The sequence below is a fragment of the Camelus bactrianus genome, chromosome 15 (assembly GCF_048773025.1).
Source record: "Camelus bactrianus isolate YW-2024 breed Bactrian camel chromosome 15, ASM4877302v1, whole genome shotgun sequence".
Lineage (NCBI taxonomy): Eukaryota > Metazoa > Chordata > Mammalia > Artiodactyla > Camelidae > Camelus > Camelus bactrianus.
Window position 1 is genome coordinate 65,193,150 of NC_133553.1, and position 15,886 is coordinate 65,209,035.

Here is a 15,886-nt window from a genome sequence, read left to right on the forward strand (position 1 = left end):
AAGCAAGAACATTTAAGACTGAATTTTCGTTTGATTAGGGATTTGGCTATCAAATTTTAGGACCTAGCTTTCTCATTCTTGGTATTTTCTAAGGACCTGTGATTTTTAGTATTTTTTTCCTTTGACTCAGAAGGGTTTCAAGGGAATGTCTTTACATTTCCAAAAGGCTGGGATTTTTAATTCTAAGTTTCTCATGAGTTCTAGTTTTATTATTGCATTAAGGTCAGAGAATGTGACTGATAATGGGCTTATTCCTTGGACTTTATTGAGATTTGCTTTGTGGTTTTTAATTTTTTCTAAGTGCTCCAGTGGTACTGGAAAAGAAGGTAGATGTTCTGTTTTTGGATTACGTGATGTTTGTCTGTTTAAATGACACTGTTAATGGTATTACTCAGATTCTCTGTCTTCATATCCTTTTTTAAAAATTTACTTGGCTTTTCAAGATTGAGGGAAATGTAATAAGTTTCCCACAACTAGTGTGTTCCTGTTATTTCTTTGTGCAAAACACACTGGTTGTTGCCTGGGCTCAAGTCCTGAGTCATAAACTCAAATCTATAAGTATCTGAGCTGTGGAAGAATGTAAAGGCTTACGAGCAATCAAACAGCTAACTAGAATTCCATTCTAACCATTCCTGCCTATGTGCACATATCTGCCCGGGTGTTTGTGTGTCTTTTGGGGAGTATATGTGCGTTTCAGCATATACATCCCAGTCTCAGTGTATACATCTTTCTTGAGCATGACTGTGTAAATGTGTTCTTCTGTGTGTTGGTGACTGTGTGACTTTGATATGTGTGTCCGTTTATTCATCCCCGGCATCTTTGTCTTCAAATTGAACTTCAAACATCAGGGCTAGAGTCTGCCTTGCTGGCTTTTTTGAGAGTAGTTACAAGTCAGAGAGCTCTGTCAGCCTCTATCTTAACCCATCTGAACATCTTTTCCCCTTTCTTGCTGCAGAAGATCCTCCTGGTAAGTTGCGGGGACACTGGTTCTCTGCAGACTCAGCCTTGCCCCGGCACCCGCTGTCTGGGCATCTCATTTTGGCCACACAGAGCTGTAAGGGCCACACTTCCGGTATGGATGGAGACTCAGAACCTCACTCCGCCCTTTCCCCTTTAAAAAGCTGGTGCCTGAAAGACCAGGCATTGGTTTAAAGGGAGTACCAGCATTTCCAGAAACTCGTGCTAGGATTCAGTTCATTTTTTAGACTCAGAGCAGGCCCCTCGCTTACCGCCTCACACAGAGGAGGAAAGCGAGTCCCAGAGTGAGCTCTCCTGACACCTTGCCCTTGGCTTTTTCCAATGAACTGGTGAGCTCTGCTGGTCCTGACAGCACGGACTGAGTGGGGGTGGCTGGTGGAGGCCCAGGGAAGAGTGACAACCCCATCTTCGGGATCTTGTGACTCCCTGGGAGACGGGCCCACACACCTGGACAGGACACAGTTGAAGGAACATTCTAGACACAAGAGCCAAGAGGGCCTGCAGACACTCTTGTGTAGGAGGAGTTAAAAGGCGGGGAGACCAGTGTGGGCCCCAACAGGCCTGTCCAAGTGGAGGAAGGAAGGCGCAGAGAGGGTGTTGTCACAGACTTCCTTCCTTCTCACCTCATTTCCCCCATTTAGCATAGTGTCTTTTGAATAATGGGCACTTCACGTTTGTTCTATGTCAGAGGTTCTGCCTTGACATGACCTTGGTGGGGCTAAGTTCTGATTTTGGAAGCTTTCTTCTTTTTGCTGGAGTCAGGGCGGGTTGGGGGAAGGTCAGCATAACTCTTTGGGATCTGAGTTTTCCTGGGTGTACCACATTTTTTAAACAAATAACACATTATTGACATGTCCCCCGAAAGAGTTATCCTATGTCCCCTCTGATCTGAGGCTCAGCATGCCCCTGGAATGCAGAGGGTCCTGTGATGGTTATGCCCACTTCACAGAAAGGAAAAGAGAGGCCCCGAGAGTTTAACAGAGTCACACAGTGAAAGCGGGCAGACAGGGCTAGAGCCTCTGCCTCTCAAAACCAAGCAGGTGTGAAAACCTTTCTTCCGATCTGTGCAGTTGGCCCCTGGAGAGGTGGGGAGTTCCAGCTCTCTGCTCCCCTGAACCCAACCAACAGGAGAGATTTGCAGTCCAGGCCAGCCCATCAGCCTTGCCTGGTGTTGGTCTGGAAGATCCTTGCTTGGCAAGTTCTGTTTCTGAAACCGTCTCTTTCTTTCTACCCACTCAGGAAGAGGAGTTCATTGATTGGTGGAGCAAATTCTTTGCCTCGATAGGGGAGAGGGAAAAGTGCGGGTCCTACCTGGAGAAGGACTTTGACACTCTGAAGGTGAGGCCTCTCTAAAATGTGCTCTCCAGTCTAGCAGTCCCTGGGCAGATCCACTGGGTAACATGAGATGCAACAGAAAGAGAATATATATAGGTATAGACATATATTTATTTATTGGTGGAAAAAATATATGTAGGTGTGAAATGATATCTAGTATCTGTTTTAAAGTGCTCAAGGAAAGTAAGGATGAATTTAGATGATGTGGGTGGCCCTCTGATAGATTTTCAAAATACTAAAAATGATTGGAATTGCAAAATATTGAAAATTGCTGAAGCTTAGAGATGGGGACCGAGGGATTTATTATACTGTTCTGTCACTTTTAAAGTTATTTGAACTTTTCTATAATAAAAATGTCCTACTAAAATAAGAGTCAATGAGAGCACATACCCCTGATCCCCCCACCTCTGCAATTGGCACAGAAATTACCCAGCAAATATAAAAACATGGTACGCTCTGTTTCTGTGGGGAAAAAAAAAAACCCCAACACCCAAAAAACAACACAAAACCAGGGATGAGTCAGCCAAATTCTGGTATTTTGAGGAAATTCCACAAATACGGTTATCTTTTTTAAAAGTAGTCTACCAGAAGTGACTCAAAATTATTCCCCAGAGGGGTTGTGGAGTGTCCTGGAGAAGGTTGCCAGGTAAAATTCAGGGTGCTCAGTTAGACTGAGTTTCAGATAGATAGTGAATAGTTTAGTATAAATGTACTTTAAACATTGCATGGGACATACTTATCTCACAATTACGTGTTATCTGAAATTCAAATTTAACTAGGCGTTCTGTGTTTTCACTTGCTAAATCTGGCAGCCCTATTCAGAGAGAAAAGAGTGGCAAAGGCTGTCTGACACATGAGAAAAGCCCAAAGAGCTCCCTAAAGGGGTCTGGATGAAGGGGGCTTGAGGCTAGTTGGAGGGGTGGGTGGCCTGGGTTTTCAGGTGATTCTGGCTGAAAGCCTTTGGTGGACACTCTGGAAGGTGATTTCACAAGGTGGCAAGGGTTGTCCTTGATACATTGAAAGCTCCCATGTGATTGTACCTGGAGACCTGGAGGTGCAGAGATCAGGCCTCCTCAGGCAGCAAGTTCTTTGTTGACTTGATAGGTGGGGTGTGTGAGGCTGGGCGAAGAGACAGAACTATTTGTGTAGCAGGAAGAAGGTCCGACACATCATGTCTGGCATGTGGTCCTGTGGCCTTGCCAAAAAATGAGAAAAGCCAAGTAAGAATGAGGACTCCTGCCAGGGTGGCCCATGGCCCTGGCACCCTTGCTGCTTGCTCAGATGCCGGATGCTGAATTGGCACCCACCCACCAGCTTGACCTCTCTGAGGAGATCTCTGACAGTTTCCAAGTGAAAATGGGCTGTGCAAAAACAAAATGCATTCAACCTGTTTCTGGGGGAGAAGCAGACCTGGAAGGATCACTGGTCCTTTAAGGATTGGTAAATCAAAGAAAACCACCATCACAGACATGACTCTTTGAAAAATAGCCTGTAGCATTATAGAGAGGATGTGGTACACAATGGGTGGAGGTAAAAAACAAACAAAAAACCCCCCCAAAACTCATACTTTGGAAATCACTATCATAGGGGGAAAAAAGCTACTCACAGTCTCAATAGCAAAAGATAGAAAACAAAAGATACAGCAAGAAGGCATAGGAAAACAGAAATCATAGAAAAACAATAGAAAAAGAGTAAATATCAGTTTTCCTATTAAATAAAAATGGGTTACACTCTTTTACTAAGTGATAAGGACTCAGACTACATCAAAAGTCAAAGTCCATCATACTGTCTTTAAAAGACATGTCTAAGACAATACAACCTAGAATGGCTGAAAAAGTAAATATTTTGGCAAACAAAATAAAGTGCTAACAAAAGAGAAACAGACAGAATCTAAAGAAAAAAACAAAGGAGACAAAATGGAGTGTTTTGTATAAATAAAAGATGTATATCTCAATGCAGAAAGTCCCAAGAATTAATGCATAGAATAATATGATTTAGAAATCCTTAAAGCAGAAATGGATAGGAATATATAAAATAATATCTCACACAAATAAAAGCATGAGATAACAGAAATTAAAGCAGCAGTGGGTATTTTAATGCACCTCTCTCCTAGACAGATGAAACAGCAATCAATAAATAAGAAAATAAAAGATCTGAATCACAAGGTAAATGTTTTCTAAGCTACATCAAGAGTAGCTTTGAAATAGAGAACAAAATAATTAAAGAATAGAGAGTACATTTTTCCAAATGCTCAGAGAACACTTACAAAATTTGATCATATGTTAGTTTAGTAATAACTTACCAAAAGCAGAAATCATACAAGACAGATTTAAATGCAATAAAATGAGAAATTAATAACAAAAGTTTAAACAAAAAGACCAACCACTTGGAAATTTGAAAAATATTTTATTGGGACTTCCAGTATGAACATGGCTGCATAAGTCAGCATTTTTCCCTTTTTCTCTTGGAAATCATTCAAACCCACAAACTTCATTTTCAGTAAAAGTTGGAAACAAATAAAACCCGCAGACTCCAAAATACATGTGAGGGCTGTCCAAAGGCAACTGAGATTGGGTAGAAGCTGCTCAACTGTAGACGAAGAGAAGATACATGAAAATGATGAAAGGTCATAGTGGAAGCAGATCTCAGAAAACCCCATACGTCCTAAGAAAAGAACGTTGATAATTATTTAAGACAGGTTATGGATTCCTGGGCACTTATTATCTAGTCGCTTTACTTTTGTATGTGCTTGAAATTTTTTCATAAGAAATAGTTTAAAAATATAATTCCTGAAATTGATGTTTCACTGTAAAATAGAAAAGTTACATCCTTTGTTCACAACAGTGGACATGGGAACTTTGGAGACAGGTTCAACCTGGTGACAAAAGCCTCTTAGACCTGGTTTGGTTCAGAGAAATAGAGAAGGTGGAGCTACACAAGAATTACACAAATAAGCCGTATTTGTAGGGAACAGCCTGCCTCTGTTGTGGGAACAAAGGAAATTAACTGGTCCAAGTCCAATACATTTAGTGACAAGTACTAATAAAAGAGACAGCTCAGCATTAATTTTAAAAATACTATAAAAAAAGAAGAGAAAAATATAAAACAAAACTTAACCAAAAGAAGAGAATGTATACCCACCAGAAAAATTTTACCAAGAGTAGATGAGATGAAAGATTTTGCTGTTAACTTTTTAGAAATGGGGCAATCAGAGTGCAGGCAGAAATGAAGGAACTCAAGCGATGATGAGAAGAAGTGAAATATGAGCTAGCAGGATTCAGGAAAGGAGGAGAAGAAAACATGGAAGAAGCACAGGACAGAATGGCTTTGGAAGACACAGTAAGGGGCATAGGGGACAGAATGAAATGGAAATAAAGAAAGAGGTAAAAAAGAATAAAGAACAAGTGTCACCTATAGCAGTCAGGGAAAGGAGATCCAATATTTGTGTAATTGGAGTCTCCCAGGAAGACAACCAAAACAATGAAATAAAACAATTAATAGTTTAATAAAATTTCACTAAAATGAAGGAATACCTGAGTATATATATATTACAAGGGCTGCTGTGTGTCAGGAAAAATTGACCCAGACTGGTCAATCTTGAGACATCTCCTAGTGTAGTTATTGGACTTTAGAGACAAAGAGAGAATTCTTTGCGTAGTCATACCTTCTTTTCCTACAAAAAATTAAATAATTTAAAATAGGAAAGAAATCAAAGTGGCTTCAGTTTCTCTACAACAACATTTAATAGCCAAAGACAATAAAGCACTATGTGTTAAGATCTTCAAAGAAAGGAAGGATGAGCCAAGGAATTGACATTCAGCCAAGCTGCCTTCAAGCATAAGGGCCACAGACACACTGGTCTGCACACCCGGGAGCAGGTAGGATGGCTCCCACAGGCCTGCCTTGAGGGACTCCTAGGGGATGAACTAGAGCTGATCTAGGAGCTGTCTCAGCTTGGAGATAACTGGGAAAACCATAACAAAAGGATTGGTTGTGATCAGATTTTACCTTAGACCTAAAAGGGAAACACCTGGAAAGGTTAGGGTAACCGGACAGAATGTAAGTAGCATATATATTGAAAATGTAGAAATGATAAAACTGATAAAAATTAGATAAAGGAGGAAAGAGGATGGGATACAGAGTAAGGACAATGATAGCCATATTATAGGATAGATAAAATTGACAGATATTACTTAAAATTGGCAAATCAAATAATAGGCATATAAACAAATTATAAACAAGTAGCACAAAGATAAATACTGAGATAGATAATATTGTCTAAGACTAGGTGATGGAGAGGGAGAGGGAGAGGGAGGAAAATAAAATTTGATTATTTTATCATTGCTATAATGAGAAATCCTAAAGACATAATAATAGAACGTAAACTCAGGTCATCCTAGCTATCAGAAAACACACACACGCACGCACACACGCTCACTCACACACCCACATACCACACAGAGAAAACAGACCATGCGGTCAAAGATTTAAAAAGCAAAACTCTGAAACTAGAAAATGTAATATAAATACATTCTGTGACTGTATAAATATAATACAAATATAAAACCAGACCAAACATATTTGCCATATCAGTACATATCATATCAATCACTTATTAATTGCAAAATTTAAATCAGGTCTCAAAGCAAAATCTATCTCTAAAGTAGATTTATAAAGGTTGAAAATAAAAGATTAGGAAAATGAGTGTCAGGCAAATGGAAATGAAAAGAAAGCAGAAGTCACAATCTTAATATTACACGAGAGCATATTCAAGTCCCCCCGATTGAATGAGACAGGGAAGGGCACTTTAGAATGCTAAATGGTGCAATGCCAAGATAGAACGGTCATATCTATGTGCCAAATAATATATCAATATTTACGAAACAGAAACTACAGGAGATAGCAGAAGAGAGAGAAATGTACTGGTAGGTAGGGGAAGATTTGAATTCACTTTTCTCGGTAAATGTCAGATCAAGGGGACAAAAGACTGTGAGGATACAGAGGACTGGAATAATTGTTAGCCTGATTGAACTACTCCTATGGCATGTTTATAAAAACTGACCATGTAACAGACCATGAAGAAAATTGTAATAAAATTCAAAAAGTGGCAATGCCACTGACAATGTTTTCTGATTATAATGCCATTAATGCCATAAAGTTAAAAGCTTCTATGTGGAAAACCAAAAAGAAAAAGCAAAAAACTAAAAAACAAAAACAAAAAACAAAAAACAAAACAAACCCCCAAACAACCAACCAAACCTCTCTCTTGACAATTTTTGGTGAAAGAGAAAATATAAAAGAAATGACAGAATATCTGGGAAGCAAGGATAAAACACTACATGTTAGAAGTTAACTACAGTTAAAGCAGTATTCCGAGGATGTTTATAGACTTAAAAACTTACGTTAATTAAAACAAAAGAATGAAAACTAATTACGCATTTAGCTCTTAGATCAAAAAATAAAATAAGAATAAAACTGTGAATTATGGAACGTCAAGAAAATGAAAATGAAAACATTATACACCCCAAAACAAATGGGGCGACACTCAGGCAGTCGTAAGCAGAGGTTAATTTCAGAAGCAATGTATTTTCCTTATCAAGAAAGAGGGAACAAAGTAAAATTTCAACTGAAGAAGTTAGGAGGGAAAAAAAACCCCTTAAAATAGTAGGCTGCATCTTCTAGAGTTCTGTCTTGATCTTCAAATAAAAAGTCAGTTAACTTTTCATTCATTTGTTTGACTGTGATCTTCTCTTATAAAAGAAGGCACCATGCATGGATGTGATGACTGTCAGGGATCTAGAATATTGGATTAATCAGAAAACCCTGTTTTCCAATGTTGCTGAGCAAATGTCTTCCCCTCTTATTCCTTTCTCCCTTTTTTTTTCTTTCTTTTTCTCCCTTCATCTCCATGATTTGCTTCCTTTTAAAAAAATCTCTGCCTTTGTTCTTTCCTTCTCCATCCCTCTTCCTTCTTGGCCCCCTCTCCTGCCTCCACCTCTCCCACCTGCCCGCCTCTTGGCCTTTGTTCTCTGATTTCTTATGGCCTTTCCCCCTCATTTCCTTCTCTCTCCCTTCCTTCACTTGACACTGTCACGTGTCCTCTTTATTTGCTGTCCCTCTTCTTTCTCTCTTTCACTTGTCCCCTTTCTGTCATCCCCGCATGTGGCAGGTCTATGACACACAACTGGAGAATGTGAAGGCCTTTGAGGGCCTGTCAGACTTTTGTAACACCTTCAAGCTCTACCGGGGCAAGACTCAGGAGGAGATGGAAGACCCTTCCGTCATTGGGGAATTTAAGGTAAGTCCTCGAGGACATGCCTCTAACCCAGCGGGGGCCCAAGACTGTGGAGTGGCAGCGGTGAGTGAAGGGGGTGGGCGCGGAGGTGCTGCAGCATTATTGACAACCCTAGTGCTGGGATGGCAGTGGGCTTCGTGCTCGCTGTGGTGCTGACTCTGGCAGGGATGAGTCATGGTCGCCGTGCTGATTGTGTTGGTGACGATGATGATGACAATGAAAGTTGAACCCTCCTTCTTTTCAGGGCCTCTTCAAAATTTACCCCCTCCCGGAAGACCCGGCCATCCCCATGCCCCCGAGACAGTTCCACCAGCTGGCCGCCCAGGGGCCCCAGGAGTGCCTGGTCCGCATCTACATCATCCGAGCATTCGGCCTGCAGCCCAAGGACCCCAACGGGAAGGTACTGTTCCTAGAGCTCTCGCCTCCCCCAGAATAAACAGCAGGCTAGGGTTCAAATAGGCTGCAGAATTTGGATACAATCTTTGCCCCAGGGAATTCACAGGAAGTGGGGAAACCAGACAAACATGTATAAAACTGAGATGTGACTGCAGTGGAGTTCTAGGAGGTCAGAAAAGGCCAAAGTCAGTACAATATCTTGGAATAATGGGGAAGACTTCCTGGGAGGAACAGGATTCTTAAAGATCGATGAGTTTTGATGGGCTGGGAGGGAGAAGAACACAGTATTTTAGGAGGGGTCTAAAACCTCAGCAAAGCTTTGGGAGCCGACTGCTTAGCGTAGGTTTAGCACAAGGTGAAGGTGTAAGGACAAATGACATTGAGGGTGCAGGTGGGGACTAGACTTTGTGGGGCTCCCAGTGGAGGGGTGGGGAGGGGAGACAGGGTCAGTGACTGGCTGAGCCATGCTGGAGTCTGAGGCAAAAGGAAGCATCAGTAATGCTATAGTGTCTTTATTTAAAATTTTGATATTTTGTTCGTTATGGACTGTTGGGGTTGATTTTAAGTTTTAAAATATCACATGCAAATATTGTTCATCTTGATTACTGAGTTTTTGTGGCCCTCCCTTAAATTTTGTGCCTGCGCAAGGCCCTCACCGACTTACTCTAGTCCTGCCTCTGAGTGAAGTGGGGAACTTGAGTCTGGAGCTCTGGGGAGCTGGAGGGGAGGGGCAGGGTAACGTTGGGAAGAGAGAGAAAGAGAAAAGAGGCAAGGCGGCGGCGGGGTGGGGGGGGCACTTGCGTTCAGAAGGGCGAGGTCCTATCTTGTCCCCTTAGACGGGTGCAGGCCTAGCATTTGTCCCAGGCTGTGGGTAGAGGCCTGGCGTCCCACCCCTGGAGCCCTGCTTTTCCAGGTGAGAAGTCACGGCTGGCCTTGCCCTGCTGGGCCATCACAGGGTGGAATGGGGTGGCCCCGGCCGGCACCACCGACGGCCTCTAAGACACGGCTGGGCTGAAGGAGTCTGACCGTCTCTCTCCCTTTCCATCTGCTGAAGCAGACGTCACAGACAGGAGCCCAGCCCGGCCCAGTCACATATGTAATGCAGACTGGCGTGTTTTGGAGGATATGGGTCTGGTCCCCGCCTGCCCTCTCCCAGTGGGGTAGTGGGTGGGGAGTGTGGAGGACTGAGGCACCCCGTTTTCAGTGCTGGGGCTGAGGCTACGAGCCCACACCAGGGCTGGTGTGCACCATGGGGCCGCTGGCCTGGCCGGTGGCAGCCTGCTGATGGTGGCTCACCTTGCCTCTTTGAGAGGCAGAGCAAGGAAGAAGCCTCAGAGACGTGTTGGGAAGGTGGTCTCACTGGAGTGTTTCTCCTCCTCCAGTGTGATCCTTACATCAAGATCTCCATCGGGAAGAAATCGGTGAGCGACCAGGATAACTACATCCCCTGTACGCTGGAGCCTGTGTTTGGGAAGTAAGTTGGGGCAGTTTGGATCTTGGGGTGGAGGTGCCAGTCTGGATAATCCACAGCCCAGTGGGAGGGAGGTGGCTGCCACTGGCAAGTGCCCATCTCCCAGAGCAAAGCTCTGTTCCCTGAATCTTGCATGTCTGTGGGGTGTAGCCTCAGCTAGCTCTTCCTCAGGTGCTAAAGGCCTGAGTCCTGCCAGAAGCTCCTAGATTAACAACTACCGCGAAGGTCAGAAATCCATGTGGAAACTCAGAGCGTGCATTTGCTAATTATCCTCTCTTTTCTTAGATCAACTTTTCGTTTGGAATAGTTTTAGATTCACAGAAAAGTTACAGAGATAGCTTCCCCCACCATCAACATCTTACCTAACCACGGTACATTTATCAAAATTAAGAAATTGATATTGGTACGTTACTGTTAACTAAACTCTAGACTGAATTAAGATTTTGCCGATTTTTCCATTAATACCCTTCTACTGTTTCAGGAGCTAATCCAGTTTTCCCACTGCATTTAGGAATTATTGTCCTTTATTGTTGCTCATTCATCTGTGGCAGATAAGTCAAGGAGGGATGTGGACTCAAGATAGTAAAATGTGTCCTAAAATCTAAGAACAAGGGAAAGACGAAGCAGAGGCCATTGCATGGGAGTAGCTCCCAGGCATCCTGACTGGCTTGGTGCTTGGACACGAGCTTATTTTGGGTCAGAGAGAGGAGAATCTTGAGGGAGGTTGGCAGCTATTTCTCCAGCGCCTGTAGGTGAAGGCATGTGCTGATACTGTCAAGCAACACATCAGATTCACGAACTGCTGTCAGTTGAGTTAGTTGTGGTCCCTTGGCCTTGCAGTGAGGACCCACTCAGTCTGGGGAAATGCCGTATTTAAAGGGGAAAAGGTCTTGGCCAACGATGAGCCGCCACCAAGCTGGAAGTGGGAGGGAGGGCTGCAGGGAAGATGGCATGAGGGAGAGCAGAACCCTGTTTGGCGAGCTGCAGTGGTCAGCATGGGGCCACAGGCGGACGTGGCCTGGCAGGGCCCAGGGCAAGGTGGGGCAGCAAATGGAGAAATGCCCCCCCCACTTCTCCGTTTCACCATCTCCTCCAACTCGTGGCCACCTGGTCTGCCTGGGGTGTCAAGCCTCCCTCGGTCCACAGCAGAAACTCTTTGTTTCTATAACCCATGTGTCGAACAGCACAATGCATGGGGTATAATTAAACCTAGCTTTGTTTGTGTCTGCCGGTGTCCCGTAAACATTTATCCTGTGGGGGTTACCTTCCTCACTCCCTGAGTGGAAACTGTGGTAGGCCAGCAGCTTTCCTGCCCATGTTCAGACAGTCTACTCTGCCACAAAGCCACAGTCTCAAGCTGGTAACCAGAACGCGCGTCTGTGTGTCATCAGGGGCCCACGGGATGGCTGGGGGTCGGTTCCCTCTTACAGTCGGGCTCACCTTGGGTACAGCGTGTACAAACTGTGGAGTGTGTGGAGGGGAGGAGGGGCTTTGCCAGTGTCCCCACCTCGGCCCCCCTGGCCGCCCCCCTAGCCTGGTCCTGACCCGTGCAGGGCCAGAACTGGGATCCTAGAAGGCCCATCTCAAATGCTGGCTGTGCCCTGTCCGGCCCCCCTCTGGGTGACCCATATTTGCTTTCTCGGGGGAGGCTTTCCAGGGAGCCCCTGAGCCCTCTTAATGTAGCTCCTGGGAAGTGGCAGGTGTCCCTTCAGCTGGTGCCCCCCACCCCCTGCACCAGTTGGGCTTCTGGTGGGCAGTGCCCCCTCCTCTGCAGGAAGCAGTGTGATTGGTGTCCCGCCAGGATGGGAGCATAGCTCCTCCCAAACAACACCCTCCCCCAAATCCCACATTCTGCCGCAGGCTGCTCGCACCTCCCCGACTATGAGTCAGGTGCCAGGCTTGTGTCTCCCGCCTGCAGAGAACTCATTACTCATTTCAGGGGAGAAGGGGTAACACCTCCACACTTGACCTCCACAGGAGCGGGGGGGGGGGGGGAGTCTCGGAACACAGCAGGAGCTCTCTCCAAAGAAATCTCACAAATCCTCTTTCTACCCAACTCTGGAAGTCGGGGTGAGGCCCCAAGAGTCCCGAAAGTGGATCCCAGGCCATCCCCTTGGTAAATTCCAGAGCTCTGGCACCTGTCTGGAGTTTCACATCTCTTGTCTTCAGATGTCCTGGTGGAAACCTCACTTTTAACCTTCTGCCCATTCATTGGTTCATTCTACGGTCCATCAGGCAGGCCCCTGCTCTATGCCTAGCTCAGATTATTTGGCAAAACCACACACACACACACACACACACACTCACTCACACTGAGACCAGCCCAGCTCCGGGAGTGGGCAGTGTGCTGTGAGATCTGTAGGAGACCAGAGGAGAGTGGGCTGCAGGCCACTCTGAGAGGGGAGCAGGAGGCCAGGGACGGCTTGCAGCCTTGCCACCCCCTGGAGCTCCCGCTGTGTCTGGTGACCTCCGGGAGCTGGTGCCGTCATGACGAGGGCCCATCCCCACCCCGCAGGATGTTCGAGCTGACCTGCACTCTGCCTCTGGAGAAGGACCTGAAGGTCACTCTGTATGACTACGACCTCCTCTCCAAGGACGAGAAGATCGGGGAGACAGTCATCGATCTGGAGAACAGGCTGCTGTCCAAGTTTGGGGCTCGCTGCGGACTCCCACAGACCTACTGCGTGTAGGTGCATGGGCGCCGGCTGCTCTCTGACAGCGACCCCAGGCCTGAGCCCCCGGCACTGACCGTGTGCCGGCCTGGGCCAAGGGCTTCTCAGACATTCGCTCGCTCAGCCAGTCGGGATTTTGTCCCCACTCCATAGATAAGGAAACTGAGGCCCAGGCTTGTAAGTTTTGGGATTAGGGTTTCAACCTGCCTGTCTGACTCTAAGGACATGGCTGTTTCTCACGTTGTTATAATCCAGTTCTCCTTAAGGCACCACTGGGGGCCTGGAGCGGGAAGGGAGAAGGGACACAGCCACACGCCCCGCTGGGCCCTAAGGTGTCCACGTGTGGACAGCTCCCGCCCACTTTCTGCCCACGGGGGTCTTGTTTGGGGCTGATTCCCTGGGAAGCATTTATGCTGCAATTCCGTGTGTATGTAAGGAAGTCCTTCTGTCTCGGAGCCTCAGTTTCTCCATGTGTAAAATGGGCTCCCTAGTCATGATGAGCAGTCACACAGGGTGCCTGCGGTGAAAGTGAAGGCGGGGCAGTGCCGTGAGGGTGGGCACACGGGTCACTGCACGCCCCTCCCCCTCGCTGGTGTCCCGGAACGTCTCATCTGTCTTGTGTTTGGGCCTCAGCTCTGGACCCAACCAGTGGAGGGATCAGCTCCGCCCCTCCCAGCTCCTCCACCTGTTCTGCCAGCAGCACCGAGTCAAGGACCCCGTGTACCGGACAGACCGCGTGGTGTTTCAGGATAAAGAATACACCATTGAAGAGATAGGTGAGCTGTGTCTCTACCGCCTCCTCTCCTGCTGGCCCTCCCCTGTCGTAAAGGGGCCTGCCGGACAGGACAGCCAGACACAACCCACACCAGCGCGCTGTGGTCTCGGGTCTCTCCAGGGCAGCACAGACGGGCTAAACTTGCACTTGGTATTCTTGGGACCAGTGCTTACCTGGGACATCGTTGTGAAAATGAGAGGTCAAGGTAGGGCCGGGGGCAGGGTGGTTCAAGGTCAGAGCTCAGTCCAAGGCCAGATGGGGCCCGTCTGAGGGCAAGATGAAGGGTGAGTCTGAAACCAAGGTCGGGGTCATGGTTAGGACTGGTCTGCTTCTAGCTTTGGGTGATCAGACTGGTCAGAGTTCGGGTACAGCCCACCACTGAGAAAGTTTTCTCCTTGCATCGCACTAGCCTGCCAGCTGGACCTTAACGGTAACCTTCCGAGCCCCGAGTCACAGCTCCTGCACCTGATACATCCAAAAGGTGGCAGGAAGCCCTGCTGCCCCCCTCTTGCCCCTGGGTCTGCTCAATGCTCACGTGGAGGGTCCTGCCATGTGCTCCCCGCATGTCTGAGATGCCCGCAGGCCCGCATTGCCCACCCAGAGCAGCTCAGACTCCCCAGAGGTGTTTACAGGTCCAGCTGGCCCCTCACCTCCTGCTGGTTTCAGAGATGTTTGACGTCAGACCTGGTGCTGAGGTTATAAAAGGCGAATGAGGCTTTGGCTCCCCCATCCCAGATCCCCCTCCTTCTGTTTGTCTGACTCTCCGAGGTCATGGCTGAGCCAGGCTCCTCTCTGTTAGGCCCTCACCCCGCCCTGTACTCTCTTCCTGTAGAACATGGTCTGTTTTAGGGGTGGTCTCATTTCCTTCTGCTAGCCTGTGAGCAGCTTAAGCACCAGGACCAGGGCTCATGGTCATAAATTCGTAGGACAGGAAAGCCAGAAACCGAGGTTGATGGGGCCTGACATCTGCCTGTCAGATGAGGCCGTTTAGGTTAAGAGTGGTTAACAACCTGCCCAAAGTCACCCAGCCAGTTAGGAACAGAAAGAACCAGTTTCCTGGCCCGGTGGTCCTTCTCGGATGCTATGCTGCTTCCTTCGTGGCATCTATTAAAATGGGCAGGGCAGGTTTGCTGGATGAATGTGTGTGTGTGTGTGTGTGTGTGTGTGTGTGTGTGCGTGTGCGCTGGTGAACATGGGCACACCTGACCCTCCTACCCCTAGTCCAGGTCTCTGTCATGGGGGCTCCAAGTTCATTGTGCTGGTTGGTTGGCCAGGCTTATCAGGGCCAGAACCACCCCTGTGTCCTCACCCTACCCACAGCACCAGCCTATGACCCACCCCTGCCAGGTGTACCTGGGAAGCACGAGGGGGCTGGGAGGGGTGTTCACATTCAATTATGTGCCTTTCCTAATGAGCGTGTGACCTCCGCTGCCCTGCTGCTGGTCTGCGGGACTGCTCCACGCTTCATCTCTGTCGTCTGTGGAACGAGGGTAATGAGAGCACTTATCTTCTTGGGTTACTCTGTGGATCAAACCTGTTAATATCTCTGAAGAACAAGGCCTGGCTCCTGCTTTATAAGTGTTCGCTGTTACTGCCGTCATTTCAGCCTCTGCTCCTAATGCAAGAGATTGCATGATCCAGAGGAGTACTGGGAGCGTTTAGATGCCTGATCTGGGAGAAGAGCTTGCCGAGGCTCAGAGCTGAGAGCAGTCAGGAAGGGCTTCCTGGAAGGGGTGGGCTTTGGCGAGTCGGGGAAAATTTGTGTTGGTGGGAAAAAAGGAAGAAGAGCTTACGGAAGAGGCATGGTAGAGATGATGGCGATGGGGAATCTGAATTTTAAGCCCGGAACTTGTGGACAACAAGGATTCCCCTACAGAGAGTGAGGGCCTGACGGCCAGAAGCAGTGTGTCTGAGCTGGGGTGAGGCTGCGGAGTTAACAGCTTCCCCAGGCACCCAGGCAGTCC

General features: G+C 47.0%; 1 protein-coding gene across 22 annotated transcripts in view; it reads left to right on the forward strand.

The window, feature by feature from the left end:
- The window catches only part of DYSF (dysferlin), a 201,772-nt gene that overhangs the window by 167,855 nt on the left and 18,031 nt on the right, over positions 1-15,886 (forward strand). For all 22 annotated transcript variants that reach the window (XM_010963692.3, XM_010963697.3, XM_010963698.3 and 19 more), the window contains 6 exons: positions 2,218-2,316; positions 8,483-8,611; positions 8,853-9,008; positions 10,387-10,478; positions 12,991-13,161; positions 13,781-13,923. In XM_010963692.3, the coding sequence (XP_010961994.1) occupies positions 2,218-2,316; positions 8,483-8,611; positions 8,853-9,008; positions 10,387-10,478; positions 12,991-13,161; positions 13,781-13,923 (790 nt within the window). The remainder of the gene's footprint in view (positions 1-2,217; positions 2,317-8,482; positions 8,612-8,852; positions 9,009-10,386; positions 10,479-12,990; positions 13,162-13,780; positions 13,924-15,886) is intronic.